Raw genomic sequence first — 17,095 nt, 5'->3', positions numbered from 1 at the left:
TGTAATTTGTGTAATTACAATTGTTATCGATAATATTTTATGCATGCTTCTTAATGAATATTTAGCTATGTTTGGCTCTTTACTTTGCTGTAACAACGTAAACTTTCAGTTTGTGGGACGAATAAAGGTATTCTGATTCTGATTGTGTAGTACCTTTAGTTGCAGGAAACCATATGTCTAAATCTCTGTTTTATTTGACAGGGGAGAATGAGTGACTTTATTAAAGGCAGCATCAATTAAATCTACATTATTTTTATTTATTTTTTTAAGGAATAACCTACTACTAACTTCAGAATCACCTCTAACAAGCTGGTGAGGGAACTGGATGTGATGTTACAGATGCCACTAAACTGCATTCCTAATGGGCACGGCCTACATTCAGTCTGGACGTCATGTGCCTATTCCTGCTTTGTATGGAGTGAACAGGTATACTCCACCTCATCTGCAGATTTTTAAATAAATGTTGCCAAAAACATAAATAACGCACGCACATGCTTTATTTGCAATGCCACAGGTTTCCTTTTTCTTTTGGTAATCCAGTTCCATCCAACAGGGCAGAACACCTGCCCATCTATCATAGGAAAAATATATAGACATATCCTATGGAGGGCACTGTTTAGTCATTTTGAACAGACAGACCCCAACTCAAGTGAAAGGTGACTGTGTAGTCAGAGGTTTATCAGTGGATATGGGGTGGATATCTGAAAATATTGTTTTCTCAGATATAGAGATTATTTAAACTTCATTTTATGATTTTATTTTGTTCAGGGCAGCTACTAAAAATTTAGTTCTTTAAGGTCATGTGCATGGTAATATTTCTAAGGATTTGGGGAGTTTAATGACATGAAGATATGTTTACATAAAATGAAAAAGGCTAACTAGATTACTATGAACCCATAACGTTACACTATAACTTCTTAGCTGGAGGACTTTGGACTCAATGTTTTATTCTTCTAAATACTGCCTTCAGCTCTGCTAAGTGAGAAACTTTCCGCAAGATTAATACTCTCCAGCGTCTGAGGTCCGTGCACCGCACTTGTTGGACAGAGAGAAAACTACCGGTTGTTGTTGTTGTGGAGACCGACCGCTGAAACGCGTAGCCCCGCCCACCTCTAATGACGCCACGTCCCAATAACAAGCCCTCTGATTGGTCAGGTGCCTCACGGCCAGGGGGTAACATTTGTGAATGGCTTCATACTGACTGAGACGTGAAACGATTTAGAATGTTTTATCAGCACTTTATGTTGTTTTTATTTGATGTGAAGTTCTCCAGGACTGGATTATAACGGGGGAAAGATGTCGGACGCTGAAGGAGCTCGCACGCGAGACCAGCTGAATAAATTCGAGAAGCTGACACACAGGCCGCCTCACGGGGAGACGTTAGCAGGTCGGTCAACAACATTAGCTACACATGCTAACGACAGGTTAAACCTCAACCATGGCACATTTTGCCTGTCAAATTCAAAATGTGAGACTGAGATCATCTGCTCCACATACTATGTCAGCTTTACATTTACATAATTCAGACGTTGCCCTTACTGGTGACATTGCTAAGCTCTGTGTTCAAGCTAGCAACATTCGGCTATTCTGTATCTTAAATAGCCTTTTACACACCATGTCCAAGATAATACGTGTTACTTAATGTATTAAAAAGGGCTATCATAGTGTTTAATTATTGGTAAAACACTATATTTGACCGACACGGTCCACTAATAGCAATATGTCCCGCAACACAGTCAACGAGTATTAGCTAGGTTTATAGACCTGCACACACCTCAATGCTTTGAGTTTATGTTTTAGTTGAGTCAGGGCTGTGAATCGTTACTGGGTAACACGTATTAATAACAAGAATAATCATTATCTCCAGAAAATCATTGGTTTTAAGTACATTTACTCAAATACTATACTTATTACAATTTTGAGGTTCTTGTACTTTAATTGAGTATTTCCATTTTACATTACATTACATTGCATTTAGCTGACGCTTTTATCCAATAAGTGCGTTCGACCAACAAAGTACAAACTTGAAGAAAACAGAATCATATAAGTACATCAGGTTTCATAGAGCCAAACATTTCAAGTGCTACTCAACTGGCTTTAGATAAGCCAGCCCTTTATTAGTATATAAGTACTTTGTTAGTAATTCTATCGCTCGAAGTGGAGTCGAAAGAGATGAGTTTTCAGTCTGCGCCGGAAGTTTTGTAAGCTTTCTGCTGTCCTGATGTCAATTGGGAGCTCATTCCACCATTTTGGAGCCAGGATAGCAAAACCACGTGTTTTTGCTGATGGGAACTTGGGTCCCCCTCGCAGTGCGGGTGCAGCGAGCTGTTTGGCTGATGCAGAGCAGAGTGCACGTGCTGGGGTGTACGGTTTAACCATGTCCTGGATGTAGGAAGGGCCAGATCCATTCGCAGCATGGTACGCAAGTACCAGTGTCTTGAAGTGGATTCTAGCAGTTACCGGAAGCCAGTGAAAGGAGCGGAGGAGCTGCGTGGTGTGGGAGAATTTAGGAAGGTTGAAGACCAAACGAGCCGCTGCATTCTGGATGAGCTGCAGAGGTCGGATGGCACATGCAGGTAGACCAGCCAGGAGGGAGTTGCAGTAGTCTAGGCGTGAGATGACGAAAGCCTGGACCAGAACCTGCGTCGCTTTCTGGGTCAGCTGGGGATGTATCCTCCTGATTTTGTAAAGAGTGTATCTGCAGCAGCGGGTTGTAGCAGCTATATTTGCAGTGAAGGACAGTTTGTTATCTAGGGTCACACCCAGATTCCTTGCAGTCTGAGTCGGGGAAACAACAGAGGTGCCGATGTTGATTGTTAGGTCAAGAGTGGGACAATCTTTTCCCGGAAGGAAAAACACTTCAGTCTTGTCAAGGTTGAGCTTGAGATGATGAGCAGACATCCACTGAGAGATGTCTGCTAGACAAGCAGAGATGCGTGCGACGACCTGGGTCTCTGAGCGGGGAAAGGACAGAATTAATTGGGTGTCGTCAGCGTAGCAGTGGTATGAAAAACCATGCGGGCTAATGATTGATCCGAGCGAGTTTGTGTACAAGGAGAAGAGGTGGGGACCAAGGACAGAGCCCTGAGGGACCCCTGTAGTTAATTGACAAGGGTAGGACTCGGACCCTCTCCAAGTTACCCTGTAGGTGCGGTCTTTGAGGTATGAGGTGAGGAGGGAAAGTGCAGAGCCTGAAACTCCAAGTTCTTGGAGAGTGCGAAGGAGGATCTGATGATTCACCGTGTCGAATGCAGCAGACGGGTCCAAAAGGATGATGACAGAGGAGAGGGAGGCTGCTTTAGCCGTGTGCAGTTCCTCAGTGACAGCAAAGAGGGCAGTTTCTGTTGAGTGACCTGCCTTGAAACTAGACTGGTGCGGAACAAGAAGGTTGTTCTGATGGAGATAACAGGAGAGTTGTTTAAAGACAGCGCGTTCAAGTGTTTTAGACAGGAACGGGAGGAGAGAGACAGGCCTGTAGTTTATAACATCAGACAGGTTGAGAGTGGGTTTCTTTAGGAGAAGGTTTACTCTTGCCTCCTTGAGACTGTTTGGAAAGTGACCAGAAGTTAGAGAAGTGTTGATGAAATGGGTGAGAAACGGTCAAATATCAGGAGCGATAGTCTGAAGGAGGTTTGAGGGGATAGGGTCCAGAGGACAGGTGGTAGGACGGGCAGAGGTAACGAGGGTAAGAACCTCACTTGGAGAGAGAGGGGAAAAGGAGGTCAGTCTGTGGGTGAAGGGAGGGTCTGGTGACCCAGCGGTGAGTAAAGGTGAGTCAGAAAAAGAAGAGCGAATATCATCAACCTTTTTTTCAAAGTGGTTAACAAAGTCGCTTGACAGAAGGGAGGAGGGGGAAAGGGCTTTGGGGGGGTCCAAGAGGGTGGAGAAGATGGAAAATAGTTTTTTGGGATTGGAATAGGAAGATTGGATCTTATCTTGAAAGAAAGTGCTTTTTGCCTGAGAGATGGAAGCAGAGAAAGAGGAGAGGAGAGCCTGATAGGTTAGGAGGTCGTCATGGTGTTTGGATTTCCACCTTTTCCGCTCTGCTGCCCGAAGGACGGTTCTATTAGCACGCAGTGCGTCATTTAGCCAGGGAGCGGGAGGGGACTGACGAGCCTGCCGAGATGTGAGAGGACAGAGAGAGTCCAGAGAAGATGAGAGAGTAGAGAGGAGGGTTTCTGCAGCAGAGTTTGGAGGCAGGAGTTGGAACGAGTCAGAGGAAGGGAGGGCTGAGAGCACCGATGAGGCAAAGGTAGAGGGAGAGAGGGAACGGAGGTTACGGCGGACAGGTGCAGAGTTAGAAGAGATTAGTTTGTTATGTTTGGAAAGGGGTAGAGAGAATGAAATGAAGAAGTGATCGGATGTGTAGAGTGGGTTTACAGAGAGGTTAGAAGTAGAGCAGTTCCTTGAGAATATGAGATCAAGGACATTGCCAGCGTTATGAGTTGGTGGGGATGGTGAGAAAGTAAAGGCGGTTAAAAGAGATGTTAGTTCAGCTATCTTCCCTGTCTGGAGGTTGAAGTCTCTGAGAAGTACAGCGGGAGGGCCAGTTTCAGGGATGTGTGAGAGGAGATGAGACCTGGAGACCTGCAGCATATAGGTTCCAAATTAAACATAAAACAATAAAGGACATCATACATTATATTTAAAGTATACATTTACATAGTTATAGACATTTACAAGTGCCCATAGTATCAACGAGCATTTCACTTAGCCTAGCTTTAAAAGCATGCAGAGGAATGAGATTGCTCAGTTTCAATTCTGGCTGAAGATTGTTCCAAGCAAGTGGAGCTGCGCACATAAAAGCTCTCTTACCTAAGACAGTCCTTGCTTTTGGCACATCTAACAATACTACATCATGCGATCTCAGACAATAGCTGCTTGCAACTCTCTGTGTTATCAGAGAGGATATATAATACGGGAGTTTACCCAACATGGCTTTATAAATAAACGTGTACCAATGACTGAGCCTCTTTACAGTAATTGATGGCAAACCTGCTTGGCAATGGCATACAGGGTACAGTGATCTGTAAGTGCTTTACAATTAGTGACAAATCTCAGTGCGCTGTGATAGGCGGCATCTAACTTGTTCAGGCAATAGGCAGGTGCATTCATATACAACAAATCACCATAGTCCAGCACAGGTCAAAAGGTCACAGTGACTAGCCTTTTCCTGGCCTCAAGTGAGAAACAGGACTTGTTTCTGAAAAAGAAATGTAGCCTAACCCTCAGCTTTTTAAGCAGGTTATTGACATGGAGTTTAAAAGTAAGACAATCATCAAGCCAGATACCTAGGTATTTATAACAGGCAACCATTTCTAGTACTTGTCCTTGCATAGTAACAATATCTAAAACAGGCTCTGGTGCCTTTTTAGCTTTTGAAAATAGCATCACCTTGGTTTTCTCAATATTTAAAAGAAGCTTAAGCTCAGCGAGCTGAGTCTGAATAATGTTAAAAACAGCCAGTAATTTAACAGCAGCCTCCTGAATGGAGGGACCTGCACAGTACATAACGGTATCGTCCGCATAGAAATGTAAAGTAGCTTCATCCACATTTTCACCTAAACTGTTGATATATATGGAGAATAAAAGTGGACCTAAAACAGAACCTTGAGGAACACCATTAGCAATGTTTAACCACTCAGAAGACAGCCCATCAAAGTGAACACATTGGGAACTTTCAGAGAGGTAGTTCACAAACCACCCCACTGCATGGCTGGATATGCCAATACTGAGTAGCCTCTGCTTTAAGATGCGATGATCGACGGTATCAAACGCTTTCGAAAGGTCAATAAATAGAGCTGCACAACTCTGCTTATTGTCTAAGATACTCGTAATGTCATTCACCACTTTCATTGTCGCAGTGATGGTGCTATGTTGCTTTCTTTTTCTTTTTTTTACTTTGTTTTTATTGAGAAAAAGGTGGACAAGACAGATATACAGAAACATGACTTATCTTTTTCTTTTTTCATCCACCCAACCCCTCCCCCCACCCAACCAAATCCCGGGTTGTGCATCCCAGCATAGTAAGTAAGTAAATGTACATAAACAGACACATAATAATAACAACAATGATGGTAGGTAATGAAGGCAACAGACAGGTATACATAAGTAAACAAGTAAATAATAATAACAGCAATAATGAAGTCAGGTAATGAAGGCAAAAGACAGGTAAAAGTAAGTAGACAAAGAGTTATATAAAAATAAAGTGCGATTCATTTCTACGTGAGGATAAATTAGATGGTCGTGTTGGGCTGTGTGTTATCATGTCATCCCTCAACCTCCAACACACATGCGTTATCAGGGAGGGTTTTTAGTTTGTTGAAAAAGGATATTACTGGGTTCCAGGTAGAGTAGAAGCGGTATTTGGAACCCCTAAGTGTGTATTTAATCTTCTCAAGACTTAAGTTGAGCATAAGGTCAGTCAACCATAAGGAAGAGTTCGGTGGTTTGGGGGATTTCCAACAAAACAAATCCTCCTACGGGCAAGTAGAGTGGCAAATGCCATAGTGTCTTTATGCTTGTTACTTATCCGCTGGTCAGCTGGCGCTGTGCCAAAGATAGCTGAATAGGCGTTAGGTTGTAGAGCCAAATCTAGTGCCTGTGAAAGGGTCCTGAAAACTACTGACCAAAAATCAAACAACAAGGGGCAAGACCAAAACATAGTGTTAGCGTTGCTGGAGCATTATGACATCTACCACAGTTCTCATCTACGTTAGGGTAGATTCTGGCCAGCCTAGATTTGGAGAGGTATATACGATGCAAGACCTTAAACTGGATTACACCTAGATGCACACGATGTGCTCCCGTTAACTCTTGTCAGAGCCTCAGTCCATAAGTCATCAGGTATTCCGTCTCCTAGCTCCTCTTCCCATTTCTCTCTAATTTTGTCGATGGAAGTGTCTCCTAGGGATTTTATGCTGGAATAGATTCTCGAAATGAGGCCTTTTAGATTGGAGGATGTCATCTATAGCAGAAGGTTGTGGTGTATTGGGGAAGTTTGGATCCACATTTTGTATGAAAAGTCGTACCTGGAGGTATCGGAAATGGTTTGAGCGGGGAAGGTTACATTTTTGAGAGAGGTGATTAAAGGTGGAGAAGATGCCCTCATTATAGAGATCTTTACATTTGGAGAGACCGAGTCTTTTCCACAATGCGAAACTATTGTTTATTCTAGCAGGGGCAAAAAGGTGATTATTACAGATAGGGGCTAGGCTAGAGAAATCTTTCAGACCAAAATGGCGACGAAATTGTGACCAAATTCGTAAGGTATTGACAACCACCGGGTTAGAGGTGTAGCGTGGGGTAGATAGAGGGAGTTTAGAGGTAACCAAGGCACAGAGGGATGTAGAGAGGCATGATGCATTTTCAATTTCGCACCAAGATGGCATTGGTGAATGGACCCAATATATAATCTTCTGAATATTGGCAGCCCAGTGATAATAAAGCAAATTTGGTAAGCCCAGTCCACCCTGGGATCGATGTCGTTGCAGAAGTCTTTTCTTTATTCTAGGGACTTTATCCCCCAAAAGGAATGACGATATGGACTTATCAATAGACAGAAAAAAGGACTTTGGGAGAAATATAGGGAGACATTGAAAAAGGTAGAGGAATCGGGGTAGAACGTTCATCTTAATACAGTTGATCTTCCCTGCCAGAGATAGATTAACAGACCTCCATCTCTGTAAATCATCTTTTAATTTATTAACGAGGGGTGTGAAGTTTTTTTGGTATAGTTGAGAGAAGGACCGTGTAATATTAATTCCCAAATACTTGAAGCCAGGTTTAGACAAAGGGAAGGGCAAGTCACATTGTGGGATTGCAAGAGCTAGGTTGTTCACCAGAAAACATTCGCTTTTAGTGAGGTTGATCTTATATCCCGAAAAGCTACCGAATCTATGCAACATCTGAACTATATGGGAAATGCAATGCAACGCACCGGGTCGGACAGATACAACAAAAGGTCGTCGGCATACAGCGCAACCTTGTGTTCCCTCCCCCATCTAAAAATTCCATTTATTGTTGGAGAAGATTTTAGCATGATAGACAAAGGCTCGATGGCGAACGCAAACAAAAGTGGACTCAGTGGGCACCCTTGGCGTGTTCCTCTCGACAATGAGAAAAATGTGGAGCGCTTCCCGTTTGTAACAACCGATGCCTTAGGTGATGAGTATAGGAGTCTGATCCATGCAATAAATGTGGGTCCAAAGCCAAAAGCCTTCAGACATTCAAATAAATATGCCCACTCTACTCTGTCAAAAGCTTTCTCCACATCCAGGGAGATAACCACCTCTGGTACCCCCCCCCCCCCCCCAGTGGCGACCCGACATGAAGCCTGTTTGGTCAGGGGAGATCACCTCATCTGTGACGGACTCTAGGCGCCGGGCAATTGCTTTAGCTAATATCTTGATATTGCTATTTAACAACGAGATGGGGCGATATGTTCCACATTCTGTTCTGTCCTTCCCCGGTTTTGGTAGAAGTGTTGTGGATGCCTCTGTGAGTGTCTGTGGCAGGGCCCCATTATCCATTGAGTCAATAAACATTTCCAAGATAAGTGGAGTAAATTTGGTTGAAAATGTTTTGTAGAATTCAATGGGGTATCCATCAGGGCCCGGAGCCTTACCGCTTTGCATGGCTGTGATGGCGTTCCAAATGTCGGTGTGTAGAAGAGGTAGTTCTAATTCTACTTTATGAACAGGGTTGATAACAGGGGCACTTACATTTAGGAAGAAATGTTGCATATTGGTATTATCGTTGGGTGCCTCAGAGGTGTATAATTTCGAATAAAATGCCCTGAAAGTCTCATTGATTTCGAGGGGGTCAGTTGTAATCTCCCCGTTTTCTCTTTTAATTTGTGGAATCTGTTGGTCAGAGTACTTACATTTTAATTGGTGCGCTAACATTCTGCCAGCCTTTTCCCCATGTTCATTAACAAGACCTCGTGATTTCATCAACATACGTTCTGTCTTATCAGACGATAATAATTCATATTTGGCTTTCTATGTTGCTTTCTGAAGCCTGACTGATGTTTAGACAGGATATTATTTTTACATAAAAACTCCTTTACTTGTTCACTCACTAGGCGTTCGAGCATCTTCGCCAGAACTGACAATTTAGAAATTGGCCTATAGTTATTTAAAATAGTTGCCTCCCCTCCTTTTAGTAAAGGCAAGACATAAGCTGACTTCCATACTTTTGGAATTGCATTTGTGTTGAGGGAGAGGTTAAAAAGAGTAGTGAGAGAAGGAGCAATAAAATCTGCAGCTATCTTTAAAAAGAAAGGTTCTACGTTGTCCGGGCCAGCCGGTTTCTTAGGATCTAACTTAGATAAGGCTTCATCAACAACATTAACAGTAAAAGGAATAAAACTGAAAGGGTTTTCCAGACCACATTGTTCAGAGTCACGGATTGGGGTATGCAGAAGCAAAGTTAGTCACAGAATCAAACGGAGAGCCACAGGACACAAAATGCTTATTAAAGCAATTTAGCATGGTGGCCCTGTCCGATATAGTGCCAGATGCTGTGGTAAGGCACGGAGGTAGCTCATTACGGATCTCACCAGTGGATATCGATTTTATGGCTTTCCAAAATTTCCTAGGATTATGTAGGTTTTCTGTGGTAACTGACAAATAGTACTTCGACTTAGCACTTTTGACATGTGAAGTGAAGCTATTCCTTAGCTGCCTAAAACGCAGCCATTCTACCTCTGAGTCTGATTGCCTAGCCTTTGCCCAGGCCTTGTTTCTCTCATGCAGGAGACTAGACAGTTCAGCAGAAAACCAAGGAATGTCTCGCCCCTTTACTCTAAATTTACGCAGGGGTGTATTAAAAATGTTTTATTTAACCAGATAAAAGCATTGAGATAGAATCTCATTTGCAATGCTGACCTGCCCAAGAAGGCAGCAACGTAACACAAACATATAAAATACAGAGAACATAACTAAGATGTCTATCAATGATCTCCATAAAACCAAGATAAAAATAAGACCATACAGTTTCTACATCAGCACACAGATCGATTTTTTCCCCAATCAAATCCAAACAGATCATGAACAAAACCCTGCTCCACAAAATGTTTTATGTCTCTCTTAATAATAATGTGAGGTTTAACCTTTTGGACCTTATGTGTCCCTAATTGTGGCTACAGCACAGTGGTCCCTCACATCATTCGCAAATACTCCCACAGATGAGTATTAGAGGGAACATTAGTTAGAATGAGATCAATTATACCTCATTCACACCAACAGTGTATCAGGGCCGGTTCGGAGCTGGAGCTTGAAACGCACCGGGTTTTCCTCTTCACACCGCAGCGGAGCAGCCTCTTAGCTCTGGAATCCGGTTCGTTTCAAGCACCAAAAAATTGTCCGGCCAGAGCAAAAGCACCACATACGTCACGCTTACGTCGATGCGGTGGCAGGGGCAGGGGCGGGATCAACTCCTGAACAACAACAAAAAGCTGGCGTTTTTTCCAGTTTGTACACAACGATGGAGAAACTTAACAAGCAGCAGTGGTCCACTGAAGAGACCAGCTACCTACTGGGAGTCTGGTCTTCCGAAGAGGTACAGAGGAAGCTGGAGCACAATCGGCCATTGTTGTTGTTGTCGGTGTCAGCTGTGAGGGGTTTCCGCGCGGGCAGGCTTTATGAAGCAGGCACGCAAACGGTTACATCATGACGCAAACGATGACGCAATGACGCAGCACCAGTCGGACTCTGGGCAGTGTGAAAAGAGCCGGAGTTAAACCTAAGAACCGGTTCTGAACCTGAAAAGCTCTAGCACGGAGCTTGAACCGGAGTTGCGTTGGTGTGAATGAGGTATTAGGGAAGATTTATTAGGGGACTTAATGTTAGGGCGAGTAGTACTGTCAACAATCTGAGTAAAATGTAAAGAGATACAAAGATTTTTAAAATCGTCTGACACTGCATTTAACTAGTCCCAGTTAAAATCTCCAAGTAGCACTATTTCCTTGTAGCTAAGTTGCGATAAAAGATTTGCTAGCGAAGACAAGGAGTCCTTGACAGCTGATGGGGGGTCTGTAACAGCCCACCACCATGACCTGTTGCCCCTTTGCCAGTTCTATATTTAGGGCGAAAAATTAGAATTGCTTACTGATAGATTTGGAAGCTAATGTGGATACACTGAACTTATTCTTAACATAAATGGCAACGCCACCACCTTTATTAGGCCGGTCGGAATGATACACATTATAACCATTTAAGGCAATGTCAGAGGCCAAAATAGATTTATTTAGCCATGTTTCTGATAAAACAATGACGTCGGCGTCAGTCGAGCTCGCCCAAATGCGGACAAAATCTAGTTTACCTAACAGACTGTGCACATTCAAATGGATGAAACCCAACCCAGACCTAGCTTTAAAATCAGCAGGAGTAGCGATCTGACTACTACTACTGGGCGGACCAGGGTTAGGTTGTACATTTCCTGACAGTAATAGCAACAACAAAAAACAGGCATCTTTTCCTCTTAATCGACACACATACATTGTCATCTACTTTAGAATCACCGGAAAAGTCTGCGAGAGTGTGATTTGAGCTTAGAGGCCCAGATACACCGGCCCGAAATCGGCAGTAAATGGGAGTCGGGCCGAACATGAGCGTGGGCACGCCCTATTCGGAGTGGTGTGCGCCGCACCGTCGGGTCTTTTCTGCCGACCCGACGCCTTTTCTTGCCGATTCAACATGTTGAATCGGCGTCGGGAACACCACCGGAAGTCGGACAAAGGGATAACACTGATTGGCTGTTCAGCTAGTGAATCAGTGCATGAGAAGCGTTAACGGAAGTGAGGGAGGTAAACAAAGGATTTAAAATGGAAGATGGAACACACACGGACGGCTATTTCACCTCATCGGTTTATAGAGCTCCTGTTCGTTCATGTTTTCAATGGACGAGAGTGAAAATGGAAAGAAAAACGCTATTTGTTGTTTGTTTATATCACGGAGTCAGTTCTTCTTCTCTGTCGTCCGGTTGTTCCGGTTGTTGCCTCTTTTGAATGATGAATAGACACTACCGCCGCCTGCTGGTAAGGAGAGTTATTGCCACTCACGCATACGCAGTTCATACGTGCTCGGCTCGGATTTGCGGTGTGTTCCAGTGCGCGAAGTCGGCAAATACGCAGGAGAGTCCGGCGACGCAACAGTCGGTGTCGGCGTCTTCTCAGGTGACTGGCCGGTGTATCTGGGCCTTAAGAGGCAGTCCTGAAGAACCATCATCGCAGGAAAACAAAAAAGACACGTATTTTGTCGAGCAGATTTTCTGTGACAAGGCAACCGGTAATTGTTTGTATAACACATTCAAACCTTTGCAGGGGATGCCCACTGCGGATGGCAGAACAGACCTGAATCCAGTAGACTTCTCAGAATGACTACTTCAAAATGACCTAGGTTATTAGTTTTTACAGAGTAGCAGTTCTAGAAATGAATAGTTCTAACAGACCTCTAACCACTGACAAATGTGGCCCAAAGGAGCAGCCTTTCCCCCCCTCTGTCTTCCAGCTATGTTGGTAGAGGTTTGTGCTCGTCTCACATGTCAAAAGTGAATGAAACACTAACTCTAGGTATTTAGTCATGTATAGCTGTCTGAACACTTAGCTGTTTATTTTTGAACAGTTGTGCTTAAGATTTCTGAACAGATTTCGCTCTAGAGTTTGTTGCCCTTGTTGTCTTTTGGACAAAACCATCTGCCAATCTAATGTAATGTAATGATAGAAGTGTTGCAGTTAATCATGGTCTGCTGCGATTCAGGAATATTTTATTAGGTTTCAGACATAAATAAGAAAACTAAGTATAACTTTTGTTGTGTTAAATTTGTATCTGTGCTTTTCGACCATGCCTCCATTAAACATTCCTTAGGTCATTTTATGTTATTTAGTTAGTGCAAATAGAGATAGTTTAACTTAGTTAAACTAACTTGTATTTCAGTTTTTTTCTCGTATCTTTTTGTGCGGATGTTTAGCCAACTGTCTGGTACCTCTGTCACTCTCCTCATTAAAATATATTCCTCCCTCTCCAGGCCACCGTACTCCCCCTGCCCGCAGTGGGCATCGCTGTGTTGCCGACAACACAAACCTTTATGTGTTTGGAGGGTACAACCCTGACTACGATGAGTCAGGAGGTTCAGAGAATGAAGACTACCCCCTGTTCAGGGAGCTGTGGAGGTACCACTTTGCCACGGGCTGCTGGCAGCAGATCCAAACAGACGGCTATATGCCAACAGAGCTGGCGTCAATGTCAGGTGAAACATTGTTTCAACATTACAAAAACACAATCAAGTTTTCTGTTCCAAAATGTTTAAAATTGAGATTGGTGTTCCTGTGTTGCTTTAGCTGTTTTGCACGGAAACAACCTCCTGGTGTTTGGCGGCACCGGGATCCCCTTTGGGGAAAATAATGGTAACGACGTACATGTTTGTAACGTGAAGTACAAGCGGTGGTCACTGCTCAACTGTCGGGGAAAGAAGCCCAACAGAATATATGGACAGGTAACCTCATAAATCACCCTGCCATGTGATTAACTCTGGTTCAAATTTAAAAGTAGGGATTTGAAATATTGTAGAGACTGAGGTCTGTTTATATCTTTCCTCCTTCAGGCAATGGTTATTATAAATGGCTTTCTGTACGTATTTGGGGGGACAACGGGCTACATCTACAGCACAGATCTGCACAGGCTGGACCTGACCACCAGGGAGTGGATTCATCTCAAGCCCAACAACCCTCCAGACGACCTGCCTGAGGAACGGTAAGTCTACATGACCCCTGAATGTGCTGAAGGATCAAACATAGCTAGAGATGTAAGTAAATCTCCATGACACGATGTTGTATTTGTTACAGGTACAGGCATGAAATAGCACATGACGGACAGAGGATCTACATTCTAGGAGGAGGAACTTCCTGGACATCTTACCCTCTGGACAAGGTACAACATCAATAAGGGTATAACTTACCAAACAGATTTTACTGTGTGCCAGCCAGAATTCAAAATGCTTATCACTGTTTGTTACCATTTCATTTTGTACACAAATCCATGTTAACACTCCGTTTGCTTCACAGTAATTATTGTGTCTGTTTAATAGATACATGCTTACAATCTGGAGACAAATTCCTGGGAGGAGATTACAACTAAACCTCAGGACAAAATAGGTCTGTATTCCGTACTATAAACTGAGCCAGTTTTTGTTCTCCCATAAAAGCCATTCTAAAAGTATCTGTGCTTCTGACAGGGTATCCTGCTCCCAGGAGGTGCCATAGCTGTGTACAAATTCGAAACGGTGAGCAACTCTGCAACCAATATCATCTGATAAAAATCCTACTTCTGTTATTCCGCCATTTGATATCACATCTGCGTATTTGTAAGTGTTTTGGTAGTACAACGGTGTCTGACAGTTCTTTTTTCTCTGTCGTAGATGTATTTATCTGTGGAGGCTACAACGGGGAATTGATATTATCTGATCTGTGGAAGATCAACCTGCAGACTTTCGAGTGGAGTAAACTACCAGCAGTGATGCCTGAGCCCGCCTACTTCCACTGTGCTGCTGTCACTCCAGTTAGTACACCAGTCTTTAGTCTACGCATTCATGTTCAAATAATGAACCGCAGTTTGAGGGGAACACAGTTGCTCAATCCTCTTCATTTAGACGAAGTGAAGAGAAGTGTGATAAATGTTGATAAAAGTAATGTAAGCCATGAAATTCCTTTTTAAATGCTGAGAACAAATCCCTTAATGTTTGTCAAACTTCCTACTAGATAAAGTATTTTAAGTTCTGTAATCAAAGCAAAATGAGGGGAAATGTGAGTGACTGAGAAATACTGTACTTTCTATCAGATGGTATTTAATGAGCCTATATTTAAACTTTTTCAATGTTTTAACTGCACAAAACGAACTGAAATAATTGTCAGTCACACTCCAAAGGGGCATCTCAGAACCTAAAGGTATTATCTCTAGTAGATATATAATATTTCTCCTTCCCTCCCTAGGCTGGCTGTATGTACATCCACGGTGGTGTGGTGAACATCCATGAGAACAAGAGAACTGGCTCTCTGTTTAAGATCTGGCTGGCTGGGCCCAGCCTGCTGGAGCTCTGCTGGGAGAAGCTTCTCAAGTCCTTTCCCCATCTGACTTCACTACCCACAATGCAGCTGCTCAACCTGGGCCTCACACAGGAACTCATTGAGCGCTTGAAATAGGCCACACAGTAGAGGACGGACAAATAAATGGACGGACTGGGAGGAGACAAAGTCGGACAGAGCACAGCATTTGATTCAGAGCTAAATTCTGGGGAAATGCCCGCTCCTTCCCCCGCCTAACGTAGCCCCGCCTTAAAACCAAAAACAATCGGATGCCTTTTTTTTTGTTCTTATTTCTTTCGCAGTTTTAGTGATAATAAAGAAAATAAATATGGAATGTTTAATGGATTTCCCCAGCCACCACGGTTCCTTACATGATGCCTTTGGGTCAAGCTAAACATGAAATCCTGCTCCTCAACCTCCAACCTGTGACACCCGGATTATCTTGCCACGTCTTGTCTTCAACGACTGCCCCCCCATTATAAAACAAATCTGCCTACTCTAGTACTTTTAAGAATTCTGTGCAAAGGACGAATGCATGTGTATTTATTTGAAGGACTAAATCAGTTTTCCTGGGGATCTTCTCGTCGCCCGGTATCGCGGTTTGCACTTTGTTTTACATACTTGTGGACATTTTCCTCTTCTTTTTTTTTTATAGATCCTATAAGCAGCTCACCTTCAGTCAATAAGTGTCAGCCAGTGGTTTTGCTAAAGACCATGCAAATATTTAGCCAATTGAATTCAAGTCTCATGTATGATTTTCATTTCGGCTGACGTTGTTTTAGATTTTTAAATGTGTTTGCAACCTACCAGGCAGCCTTTTTATTTGTTATATCTTTATGGTATGAAAATCTATTAAAACCTGTGTTTGTCTAAAGGGAAGGAAAAACATTTATTTTGATTTTAAAGTTATGGTATGCCTTGGAAATGATCATGGTCAAGATGTTGTAAGTTAGGAACACTGTATGCTCTTAGTTTGTGAAAGGGTGAATGCAGGTTTTGCCGATGTCTGAGCCTTGTGTTTCCAGATCTCTCCATCATACAGCCTAGTTGGAAAAACCATCTGCAAAAAAGTTCAAAAGAATTTCACCCCGTTTCCTTGCAGCTCTCATTTGTACACCAAACCATGCAACACATCACTGTGAATTTGGTGCTCTTTAAACTTAATTCTAAATGCTTTTATCAAATAAAGACTTAACTCTGCTCACTATTACTCCCTCTCTGTTGATACTGTTTTGCAGAAGGGTTGATTTAGAAGCAAGCTCAAACATTTGTTATACTGCAGTGCCTTTTTCAAACTTGAATGAGGCTGAAATATTGGCAGTAAAAGATCTGTGTAGGCATGCAATAGTTTTTGTTAAAAAGTTAGTGAACATTGAAACGTGATCATTTACATAAAATCACTCTGTGAAAAATAGTGATTTTGGATCCTGTTTAAAGGATGCAGAGGCTTTGATTTAGCTGTTAATGGCCAGAGCTAGTAGACTTCAGGATGCATCACATTGGGCCTGTCAAGTGACTGAGTTCATTACAGTTGCTATGTTTAACTCATGATTTGATCAGATGCCAGATGATGTTGCAACTTGAACAAAGTGATGAGTGCTAAGAGATAAGGAGAGGCCCAGGAAGAGACGTTTGATCTGCCTGCTCTTCTTTCCCTTGCCCTTTATTTTCCTTCTGCATAACTCACTGCTCTGTGCATGATGTCATGACCTGCTTTTTTTTATAAACATCAAACCTTTACTTTAGGAAATAGCTTTAAAGGTGACCACTAAAATGTTGTCCAGTAGGCTTGTATGAATGTTGTGAGTACTGTCAATAAAAGGTTCTGTGAATAGCTCTCTGAACCTCGGTTCCCGTTGCTTCACTGAACATAAGCATGATGAGAAATGTTGTTCTAGGTTTTGCACGAGTTAATGTTGCCATGTCCAGCCATAGAAAACATTTAATCTAAGCTATAACAGGCATGTACTGTGTCCTGTTATTTGGACATACTAAATGTGCCAAATGTTAATT

General features: G+C 42.8%; 1 protein-coding gene across 1 annotated transcript; it reads left to right on the top strand.

Annotated features, from left to right (window-relative positions):
* Positions 1-1,142: 1,142 nt before the first annotated feature.
* Positions 1,143-16,926, top strand: klhdc10 (kelch domain containing 10). Its single transcript, XM_079656354.1, has 9 exons — positions 1,143-1,387; positions 13,030-13,251; positions 13,343-13,497; positions 13,606-13,754; positions 13,847-13,931; positions 14,089-14,155; positions 14,236-14,283; positions 14,419-14,558; positions 14,990-16,926. Exons 1-9 carry the CDS (start codon positions 1,297-1,299, stop codon positions 15,197-15,199), a joined length of 1,167 nt encoding a protein of 388 aa, XP_079512480.1. The 5' UTR covers positions 1,143-1,296; the 3' UTR covers positions 15,200-16,926.
* The last annotated feature ends 169 nt before the right edge of the window (positions 16,927-17,095 follow it).

The sequence above is a fragment of the Notothenia rossii genome (assembly GCF_949606895.1).
Source record: "Notothenia rossii genome assembly, chromosome: 10".
Taxonomy (NCBI): domain Eukaryota; kingdom Metazoa; phylum Chordata; class Actinopteri; order Perciformes; family Nototheniidae; genus Notothenia; species Notothenia rossii.
This window is presented reverse-complemented; position numbering and strand designations above follow the sequence as displayed.

Bases quoted from the DNA above. Each gene is read 5' to 3' on its own strand.
- klhdc10 (XM_079656354.1), top strand. From the start codon at position 1,297: ATGTCGGACGCTGAAGGAGCTCGCACGCGAGACCAGCTGAATAAATTC. The intron at 13,755-13,846 runs GTAAGTCTACAT...TATTTGTTACAG, and splicing joins GACGACCTGCCTGAGGAACG to GTACAGGCATGAAATAGCAC. The intron at 14,559-14,989 runs GTTAGTACACCA...TTCCCTCCCTAG, and splicing joins ACTGTGCTGCTGTCACTCCA to GCTGGCTGTATGTACATCCA.